Below are 11,554 nucleotides of genomic sequence, written 5' to 3'. Positions count from 1 at the left end.
TCAACACATTAGACATTAAATTTTTTCCCTAGTATGTAAGAATTTCTTGAGGTATACCCACACATGATACCCACTTCATAAGCTCCTCTGCTATTTTTGTCGCTGTAACTGATTTCATGTGTATAGCCTCAGGGAACCTAGTAGCATAATCTATTATCACCAAGACAAATTGGTAACCTGTGTTGCTCTTGGGACATGGTCCTGCAATGTCCAATGCTATAGGATCAAATGGCCAGTCAAATAAGGGTAATGGCACCAAAGGTAAATGCGCAGGTTGAATATCGGAAACTTTGTGACATTCTGGACAATCCCAGCAATACCTCTCTACTAACTTATACAAACCAGGCCAGAACATTCTCTGTTTGAGGCACGCCTCCATCTTATCCCTCCCCAGATGTCCCCCCATGGGGAATGTATGGGCCACCTTTAACATCATGGACCAGTATTGGCGGGGTGTTAAGATTTGGAGGACCTCTTACCCCCCCCCCTTCCCTAGTCCACCCGATACAGGATACCCTTACCTCAAACCCAGGAGTCGCTTTCACCAACCCTGAATTTGCGACTTCATCCTCTTGCTTAGTCAAATTCTCCTTGTAAATATTCTGAAACAGAGGTTCCTGCCTTTGCCTTTCTCTGAATTGCCCATCTCCTATAATTTCCTCTAAATCCATCTCAGCATCAAGATTTTCTTCTTGGTTGTCTTCTCTTGCATCTACCCCTATACATCCTCTGTCTTGTTGATCCTTACATCTTTCTTCCTTGAGATTCCCCATGCCCCACTACTTCCTTCAAATGAGGCCAATCCATACCTAATAGCATGGGACATAGCAGGGTGTCTGCGAATCCAACAGCCATCTCTTCTATATGCCCCATGACTCAATTGTAATCTCTTCCTCTCATGAGTATATGAAACCCCCTGAATACACATCATGCTCACAGGTGTCTAGGTTGGCCTGTCTGTGGGGGAATCGGATCTGCTCTGACCATAGTTTGAGTGCATCCTGTGTCTACAATTGTAGGGATTATCAAATTCCCTACTTTAATCTCTACTATAGGACTGGACTTTCACCTGGGGCCTTTGTGCCTGCCAAAACTGCAGTCCATTTCTTCCTCATGTGGAAAATCCTGCATTTGGTCCCTTGCTCCCCTTTGGGGACAAAAATCTAGCAATGTGCCCCTTTTCCCCACATCTGAAGCATAATATTTCCTTTGATTCCCAATTTCTAATCTCATGGCTAGCTGTTTTTAAACTTCCAGCTTTATGTCCCCGACTCATGGTGTCTTGCCTCCCATTTGACACAGAGCTCCCACTTCTATCTTTCTTTACAGGTTCAGCTCCTTGCTCCACCATCATAAAGTCTTCTGCCAATCTTACGGCTTCCTCCATTGACTGGGCGATGTCACTTTACCCCTCTGTGTGTATCACCATTCAAGTCTTTGATGAATTGTTCTAATCCAACACTAATCCAACAGTGTGACCTACACCATCCGGTCTCAATGCAAAAGGCTAGGTTAGTCTTCCTGGGGGCAATCATTAAATGACTCTATTTTGACATACAAGTCACCATAGTCAAGGCAACCACTGGGGGGTTATGTTTAAGGCTGAGCTGGTCTTGAAGATTTCCAAAGTGCATGTGAGCTCTGTCCACAGAGCAACTAGCATGCGGTTTGTTCAGGAATTGTCTATGTGCAGCTCCTCCATAGGTTGCATGGACCTGAGACTACTTGTATTTGGGGTACACCTGGGTCTGTGTTTTACAGCTGTTCTGTGCTTTTCAGACTATCCAATGTGGTGGCTCCCCTTTTAAGAACAGCTGAAGGTAAGATGTGCTCACAGGGGTTTCCCCTGTCACATTTTACCAACCACTCAATTCTCCCCTTTTCTAGGGAAGACCCTTTGAATCTTTCACCATTGCTAATTCAGTAGTTTACTCAGATCCTATTTACTGCTGGTTTAAATATTTTAAAGCAACTGAATGGATGGACCTGTAATACAGTGAAGTAGATAATGGGTATGCTTATACCACTATCCTCTACCAGGTAGAATTACTGTCCAAATTACCACACCAGTATGTCATAAACCATATGGAACCTGCAGAAATTCTCCATTAGATCAACTCATAGAGACAGACCATTTAGGAACAAGGGAACCCATGATCTGCCCCTGTTTTTGCTACGAAGCTCTGAGGGAGTATGGGGTACAGCAGACTGAAAATGATGATGCTCCTACATGGCTATGACTTGGTTACAGCATCTTCACCTGCCCAGTTGTGTGCATTACCTTTCTAATGAGCAATCTGGTGCTCTCCTGTGTTTCTGAGAGGTACTTTCTGATTTAGAACTTCTCTGCAGATAAAGTCTGAAAGTCAAAAGAAAATTTTGCAGACACTGGTATCTTGTCTCAAGAAGCTTGGCATGGACAAACTGGAAACCATGCTGATACCAGATGGACTCCTTTGTTCCCTCCGTCCTGTTGTCCCTCAGTGAGAGAATTTTTTCATGGGAATGACACCAGCTCTAAGGCCCTGACAGGCCTCCTACCCTGCTTCTGCTGACAACTATGAGATTGAAATTGATAACAGGTATAGAACAACCTGCTGATAAGCATGAGATCAATAGTGACTCCAGCTCCTAATGCTCTCTTCTCTACAGGCAGCAAGTACCACAGGTGGTGGGTGGTTCAGTTCTATTAGGAACCCTTGGCCTTGGACACAAGCCTGGCCTCTTGCATAAATACCCCGAGTGGATTCTAGTTCATGTCACCTCTTCAATATCTCAGGAATCCAGTGTGTCACAAACCCCTGTAGTTCCAAAAAAGGCCACCTCTGGAAGACAGAGTGGCTTATAAACTCAAACAGTGTGGGTACTGATACACCCTGCTCTCCTGTATTGTGACAATCATATGTCTTCCCAGGCTGCCCATAAAATCACTAGAATGAGTGGGGAAGGATAAAGGGTTCTGTCATTTCTTGCATCTGGGCTTTACCCTCATTTCTCAGCCTATCATTAATGACTACCAAAACAAATCCACTTTCTCTGTGAACTGAAGACCTGATGGGAACCCAAAGACTGTGGGGCTCTATCTGGGTGCTTGTAGAGGAGGTCAGTGTAAGAACAAGGTAGAAAGTGACCAAGATTGTGTCAGGTCTTAAGCAGGGCCAAGACTTTGTACTCTGGTAATTTGGACCTAATTCTTACATCAAGGTCCTTGAATTCTGTAGTGGTATTGTTGACTTAACACAAGCCGTATCAATGCTTGGGATCTCAACATTATGCTGTTAGACAGGAGGGTGTGATACTAAATTACACACACACACAAACTACATAAACGCTCTATAGGTTCATACAAAACTATATGCACATATACAAACGCACAAACACACACTTTTGTGGCTTTGTGTTAACACTAGGGGTAACTTGCGGTAATTGATCGAAGGAAAAGCCGAAAGGTGGTAGAGCAGAGGAGCAATGCCAGGGAAAAGCTGCACAGAAGCCAGGGCCAAAGCTGGAACAGAGAGACTGGGGGGGAGCCAGGACCTGGGTCAGGGGAAGCTGTGGGTGCCGGGAGAGGCTGCGGGGGAACTGGGGAAAATGCGGGTGCTGGGAGAGGATGCAGGGAGTCGGGGAGAGGCTGCAGGGGAACTGGAAGGTATGGGGAGAGGGATGCTGGGGCCAGGGGAGCTGGGCATCAGGTTGGAGGAAGCTGTGGGTGCTGGGAGAGGCTGCAGGGGAACCAGGAAAGCTGCAGGTGCCAGGGAAGCTGGAGACCCGGTTGGGGAGCTGGGGAAAAGCCTCAGGTGCCGGGGAGAGGCTGCAGGGGAACCGGGGAAGCTGATGGTGCTGGAAGAGGGTGCAGGGGAACTGGGGAAGCCACGCGTGCCATGGAGAGGCTTTTCAGAGGGCCTATGGCTCAGAAGCAACAGCAGGCCTGAAGCTTGTCTTTGAGTGATGTACCATAATGTGAATATTTGCAGATGCTGTGGTTGGCTTGGACAGCAGAACAGAGAAAACAGTCCAACTGTCTAATTGGACACAACCGGTAAGAAAAAGGCAACCTTGCTAGCCAGAGCTAGAACAGTGTTCTGCCATGGAAAGAAAGGAGATAAGAAGCCCTCTGTATTGTGTTGTAACTTGCGACCATCTTGAGTTATTGTATCAGGGTGGGGTCCCTGGGAATGGCAGTGTTACCCCTAGGCTCCTTAACTGTGCCAGTCTTGCCCTACAGGCACTCTATCTCACCCATCATGTCTTGTTGGTATAATTGATATAGGGAGGCTGCCCTTGATCTTTAGCTTTAGACATGATCTGGCTCGATCTTACTGAACCCTGTGGTTCACAGACCCCTTGGCATACCATGTTATGATGTATGGTACCCGAGGCTTCTCAGCACTATGGGCTATATGCATGGCTCCAACTGCCCCTTTACCATGCCCCAAGCCTCACAGATGGTACTAGCATTGTCTTGCCTAGGCCTCATTATAATTCAGCCCCTTGTCTTCATTGGGCTCTCTGCAGACCTGTCTCTGCGCCCCTCAGTGTTGGGCTCTCCACAGCCCTTATCACTGTGCCCTCTCCGGCACCAGGATCCATGCCCCCCAAATCTGCGCCCTTTCTGGCACTGGGGTCCCCACACTGCAGTGGGCCCCCAGTGAGGCCTCCTCCTTCCCCAAATAGCTTCACCCAAACCACCAGTGTTATCAGACAGCAAACAAGCAACAGCAATCAAACAGAAGCCCCTGGACTATAACATAATGAAGTGCAAGGCATGCTGTGCCCCTTTAAAAGAGTAAAACTCCTTCTCTAATACTGGGTGCCTATAGGCAAGGGTACCCCATGGGCTCCTAGTACCCCATTAGCCCTAAGGGTAACATATCCAATGGGGCTATAGCATCTCTGGGCCCTTTCTTCCTGGAGGCTACCTCCCCTTCAACTGCTGGCAGGGAACTGAACTGCCTGGTCCCAGGCATAGGGTTTATATAGGCCTCAGGCCCTGCCTCTTCCAACCAGATGACCAGGTGCAGGTGTGGCCAATTCCCTCATTAGTCAGTTGCCATGGCAACCTGCACCTGGGCTCTTATCTGGCCCTTTGTGTTCCCTCCCCGGGCAATCTCTGCTCTAATAGGACCATGCACCTTAGCGCCCTGCGACAGTTATGTACTGATTCTCTGCTGTAAAATTAAGCAGAATGTACTTTATTAGAAGCTCCACTAGTTTGGTCAGATCTGATAGGGTGCTTCTCCTTGTCATTGATCTGGGGCTCGTAAACAATGCCACTGTCAAGTGAAATGAAGCAGAGTAGTGCAAATACCACTATCATCTAGTGATAAGGCTTAAAAAACTAAAAGGAGTAATCACAGGATCAGTACACAAACTACTTATTCCACAGGAGTGTCTCAGAGATTATATTACAACTACAGTATGTGCTTATGAAGGTTCTGGCAGTGCTAATGCCAGGCACCAAGTTAATGGAGGTTTATGGTAGTTGTCAGCACAAAGTCTGTTCTACTCAAGAGACATAAGCATGGTAACATCAGACCTGCTGCTTCTCCTAAATTAGTTACCTGAGGATGGGCAAAACTAGCGTATTCAGATGCCTTTATTTTTTTCTCTTGCTTTTGTCAGGAGAAACTGTGTTCTCAGAAAGCATCACTGAAGGTATTTTTAACTTGTGGGCCTGGGGCAGCCTGTGCCTTGACTTCACTTTTATTTCCAAGAAAGGTAAATGTGGTGACACCTGGTAAAACTTAGAGCATGTCAGAATGTAGAGAAAAAGGCAACAGGAACATTGGAAATTGAAAGTTCAGTGCTGCTTCCTAATGTCCTCAAACAAGTAACCTAAGTATTGTTTCTTCAGGATGATGCTTGTAACAAATTACAAATAACTGGGTATTCTCTTCTGCAGGTGCAGTGTTGGGAAAGTTGAGTCTTTCTTCTGAGGACCTCAGGCACTTCTCAAACAATAAATTGTCTCTTGTAGCTGCTGTGAGGCAGGCAAATAAATATTCTTGCCACTGTTTTACTGATTGGGAAACTGCAGCACAAAACTTAAGTTCCCTTCCTAAAGCTGCATTTCAGTGAACCAGCAGATCAGAGGTTTGACTCTCAGTCTTCTGCTTTGACCATACTGATTAAATTCAGGATTTGAAAGTGACTGGATTCTTGTAAATGATTGTCTGAACTTGCTCTTCACAGAAAAGAACACCTATGAGATGGTGTTCTACATTAGAGAAGAAATTGTTAGCAAAGTAATACAAATGGATAGAAATTAGGTCAGGGCATGTGAATGGGAGGAGGGAGCTGTTCTCCCTCTGCTCATAATCACCCTAATAAAAAGAAATTAAGTAAAGTACCTCTTCTGAAAATGCTGTTCTCTAATGGTTTATTTTATATCCTGCTTAGGCACAATGATTTACTGTTCCCATGAGCAGTCTCCCTACCAGGTTCTCTATGGAGAACCACACATCTTTAAGGAAATCCTGGTTTTGCAGTTCCACATCTCCCCAGATGTCTTCTTCCAGATCAACACAGTTGGGGCTGATATTCTCTACCAGACAGTCAGGGAGTTAAGTCAGCCTGATGAAAACACCATCCTTCATGATGTCTGTTGTGAAACTAGTGAGCACTATAGTGCAATGGGCAAATGTTAGCTTCAGTTCAACCAGGTTTTGTTTTTTTCTCCTGTCCCTAGAAGAATGTGTTTCCTCCACTATTCCCATTATCTAGATCTCCATTCCCACAGCTGAGAATAAGTCCTTTGTCTCTCATTTTTCCAAGTGTGATTGGTCTTTCTCTTGTTCGCCAAGTATCCAGGGTCCTTGGTACTGAGATAGTGGAGAAGGCTGTAGAGGATGCCAGATGGAATGCAGTATTGAATGGTGTGAAACTCACTTTTGGCTGGAAGTTTAATTGCTACAAAATGCAGTGACCCTTAGGTGGAAGGCAGTGGCCCTTAGGCTTCTAGCAGTGTCTGTGTATTTATGGACTGTGCTCTGTTCCAATAAAAGGGAGGAGCTTTTTGCTACAAGCACCCCACTCTCTACTTTTGTAGTTAAACTTTATGTGAAAGGGGCATGAAATTGACCTGGTGGCTAAAGAAAGTGGAAGCAGAATGGGGGAAAGTGGCTGGGGAAAGAGGCATCAGGAATGGAGCACTGGGGAAGAATAGGTAAGAGATTCTGTGCTCACATGGAGAGTAGCCTCAAGCTGTATGCATAGTTTCATAGTAGCTAGGGTCAGGAGGGACCTGAACAGATCATCTAGCCTGACCCCCTGCCACAGGCAGGAATGAATGCTGGCTTCACAAGACCTCAACCTCTTCTTGAATTTGCCCAAGGTGGGGGCGAGGACCACCTCCCTGGGAAGTTGGTTCTAGATTTTGGCCACCCTAACTGTAAAATATTACCTTCTGATCTCTAACCTAAACCTATTCTCCATCAGCTTATTACCATTGTTCCTTGTCACCCAGGTGGTGCTAGGGAGAAAAGGGCTCTGCCTATTTTCTGTTGATCTCCCCTGATGAGCTTGTAGGCAGCCACCAGGTCCCCCCTCAGCCTCCTCTTGCTGAGGCTGAACAGGTTCAGGTCCTTCAGTCTCTCCTCGTAGGGCCTGTCCTGCTGCCCTCTCACCAAGTGGGTGGTCCTCCTCTGAACCCTCTCCAGGCTGGCCACATCCCTTTTGAAGTGTGGCACCCAGTACTGGACGCAGTACTCCAACTGCAGCCTGACCAAAGTCGCATAGAGGGGGAGTATCACTTCTCTGGACAGGCTTGAGATGCACCTTTGGATGTATGACAAGGTATGGCTGGCCTTGCTGGCTGCAGTCTGGCATTGGCGGCTCATGTTCATCTTGGAGTCAATAATGACTCCAAGATCCCTTTCCTCCTCTGCGCTTTCAAGAAGGGAACTCCCCAGCCTGTATGTATGCTGTGGATTCCTTCTCCCAAGGTGCAGCACCCTGCATTTGTCTACGCTGAACCCCATCCTATTCTCATCTGCTCACTTTTGTAGTCTGTCTAAATCTAGTTGCAGCCTCTCTCTCCCTTCAAGTGTGTCCACCTCGCCCCACATTTTAATGTCATCAGCAAACTTGGACAGCCTGCTTTCCACCCCCTCATCCAAGTCGCTGATGAAGATGTTAAACAGTGCAAGCCCGAGGACTGAGCCCTGGGGTACCCCACTGCTCACATCTCGCCAGGTTGAGTACAACCTGTCCACCACTACTCTCTGGGTGAGCCCCATCAGCCAATTTTTTACCCATCCAACTGTGCAGGCATCAATGTCACAGTCACTTAATTTATTGATGAGGATGGGGTGAGAGACAGTGTCAAAGGCCTTCTTAAAGTCTAGAAAGACTATGTCCACAGCGACACCATCATCCAAGGATTTAGTTACTTGGTCATAAAAGGCAATCAGGTTGGTCTGGCAGGACCTGCCTTTGATGAACCCATGCTGATTGCCTCTGAGCATGATCTCCCCTGCAGGCCCCCCACAGATGTGCTCATGGATGCACTTCTTAGGATGGGATGCTCTAGGACTTGCTGTGCCTAAAGGGGTCCTTCTCTCCTCTGTTCAGTGGGGTTGACCATTTGTGAGGTGAATACTTGACTGAGTGTTTTCTCTGCACAGGAATCGCAAATCATAAGTTTCACAGTGGAAAGGCAGAGACAGTGCTACCACAGATCCTGATGTCATGGGATGATGCCTAGTCCCTTCTTGCTGTGGTGAACCCCTCCTGGGCTGGATTCCGTAAGACAGTGAATTCTTTCTTTTTTTTTTAATTGTGGAAGTGGGGACACTTTTTGCTTTTCTAAAAACTTCAATGCAAAATTTAATTTGGAATGATAGCATCTGGACCTTTGGCTCATCTAGTTCAGTATCCTGCCATTGGCAGTGGCCAGTACCAGCTGTTTTAGAGAAACCTACAAGAAACTCTTCAACAGACAATTACAGAATTAGCTTGGTCTCCATGTTACATTGTACCAATAAGTATGAAAGTGTATTTCCTTTAATGGGATTAAACCATCATGCCTTTCAATGCCATCAAGCATTACATTGTTCTTGTTTCATGACAGAGTGAAAGACAACTCCCCAACTACTTTCCTAACGTCAATCACAATTTTATATACCTTGAATTTGCTTTCTTTATGAAAAAATGGTTGCAATGGGAGTTCTTGCAAAGAGAAGCTCCCTTATCTCAGAACCCTGCCTGAAGCACCTGGGGAAGTAGCAGTGGAGGTAGCCTTGCAACAGTTACTGTAGCTTTCTACCTTGGATCACAAATTCTCTTGCAGCCGAGCTGCGTGTGTTTTCTTCCCTACATCTCTTGATCTTTTTTTTTCTTTTTGGAGTGATTCATTTTGATTAGTCAAGTGAAGTTTCCCTCTGGGCATGACATTTGTTACTTACACAACAGACACAAAAGGAAAAGGTTCCTCCTTACTCAAGGAAGTTCCTCATGGCTTCTCCATCTGGCTTGCAGGAAACAGATCATTGTCTGGATGGCCCCACAGTTTTGAACGACCCTCACTACACTGTAATCAGATGGCAAAAGAAACACCACACAATTACCAAGAGAAACAACTCTAGAAAGAGATTTCCTTTTTCCTAATAATATGATATTGAGTGCTTAATTCGGAAATCTCTTTCTGGAGTTGTTTCTCTTGGTATTTGTGTGGTGTTTCTTTTGCCATCTCAGATTACAGTGTAGTGAGGGCCGTTCAAAACTGTGAGGCCATCCAGACACTGATCTATGTCTCCTGCAAGCCAGATGGAGAAGTCATGAAGAACTTCCTTGAGTAAGGAGGAGCCTTTTCCATTTGTGTCTGTTGTGTAAGTAACAAATGTCATGCCCAGAGGGAAAAGACAACAAAGGGATGAAACTACCTGGGGAAGTTTTAATTTTGACTGAGTGTTTGGAGTAATTTATGTAGGAGTTAAGCCATCTCTCCCAGCCTGTGGCCAGAGGTGGTTACACTTCTGTGCTTGCTTTTGTTTCTATTGAGAAGGTGCTCACCAGTAAAAGGCTACACATTCATTTTATGTAGTTGGTAAGAACACAGGCTCAAAATGTAGTTGCCCTAGACAAGTGAGATATTTGAACACATTAAAAAAAAGATGGATAAATAATGCAGAACACATGATGACACTGGAAAAAAGTATGCCTTCATCTGGTTTACTATGAGCAACTGATTCGCTGTAAGAAGCCTATGTCCCTACTCAGCAAAGTGAAATCAAGGGGACCAGTCACCTACTTCAGGTTAGTCATGTGCTTAGGTGTTTTTCTGGGTCAGAACTATATAGCAGATAATGAAAAGGTCAACAAAGAACAAAGAAGATAAGATGGTTAAATAACACAAAATCTAGGATTACTTTCTAATAGCATAAAGCCTCTTTTAGCTTTGTTAGTTTGTGAGAAACAAGATCCTAAATCTGTCACTGATCCTCCAGATTAGCCAGGTATATGTTTGTAACTGGCTCCGGATTAAGCGTAGAAAATTCTAGATACCATGTCACCCACTGCTCAGTCTCTGAATGGTGGATCTTTGTCAAATACTGCTAATAGGTGTCTGTTTAATACACCCTCTGATGGTTTGTATGCTGCTAATGACAATGGGAGAGATTCAGATGCTACTAAAAGAAGCGGCTCTGTGATTCAGGACTAATGGGGAAACTGATGCCTTTTGAGTTCTTCTGAAGGTTTTGCTGTCCACTGAATGCTGAAAAGAAGTTGGTAGGAAAGCCATTTGCCCCTCCGTTGGCTGTACCAGTTGGCATGTTTCCTCATATCAAAGACTGTGAGGTGGTACTGCTCCTCTCCCACTGATCCACCCTCACACGAGTCAGGACTTAGAACCATAATAGTGTAGGAAAAATAAGAAAAAAAGAGTCCAGAAAGCTGGAATGAGGTGGCTGTGACTTGTTATTCTCTGGAAAAAAATGTTAAAATTATTGAATTAAAATTTAATCTCTTTTGGACAGTATTTCTTTTCAGCATGCCACACTGTGGTGTTCCTTGTATATCCCATGAGGTGGCAAACTAGAAGACAATGAGATTCACAATGAGATTTCTTGTATGAACTGACCCTCTATAGCCATTTCCTTTTCTCCATGACAGGCAGCGAAAGTGGTCTACAAGCCTCTTAATGCTAATGTTCTGGGTTTTCATGAGCAAGATTAGATAACATGATAACTCCCAACACACAACTATAAAGGACTAAAATGAATTTAGTCCTTTATCTACTCTACTCTCATGTCATGTCAGTGAAGCAAGTAGATAATTAAGATTTTTTAAAAGTTTATGGGAATGGCTGGGAGAAGAAAACCAGAGGTGCTGTTAATCCTTCTGAAAGTGACCGCTCACACAGCCTAACTACAAAATAAACCATCCAGCATCACCCATTTTTGGAGACAGGACAGCCAACTAGGGGGACCATTATTCTGTTTGGAAATGAGTGTTCTTTTGGGCTAAAATGTGAGGAAAACTAAGTTTGGAGTATCTCCCATATTCCAGGTCCTTTACACACATTTCCTTGCCTGTTCATTGCTGATCGCTGAAA

At 45.1% G+C, this 11,554-nt stretch overlaps 1 protein-coding gene across 1 annotated transcript; it reads left to right on the top strand.

Moving 5' to 3' along the window:
• Positions 1 to 3,591: 3,591 nt before the first annotated feature.
• TRMT2B (tRNA methyltransferase 2 homolog B) lies at positions 3,592 to 10,821 on the top strand. The gene is given in 7 exon segments (XM_059733005.1): positions 3,592 to 3,649; positions 5,582 to 5,716; positions 6,400 to 6,619; positions 6,775 to 6,875; positions 8,625 to 8,744; positions 9,694 to 9,793; positions 10,695 to 10,821. Coding segments are annotated over 7 exon segments (861 nt in total).
• Positions 10,822 to 11,554: the final 733 nt, after the last annotated feature.

The sequence above is a fragment of the Alligator mississippiensis genome, chromosome 8 (assembly GCF_030867095.1).
Source record: "Alligator mississippiensis isolate rAllMis1 chromosome 8, rAllMis1, whole genome shotgun sequence".
Taxonomy (NCBI): Eukaryota; Metazoa; Chordata; order Crocodylia; family Alligatoridae; genus Alligator; species Alligator mississippiensis.
The sequence above is the reverse complement of the archived record's forward strand: the minus strand, read 5'-3'. Positions and strand labels throughout refer to the sequence as shown.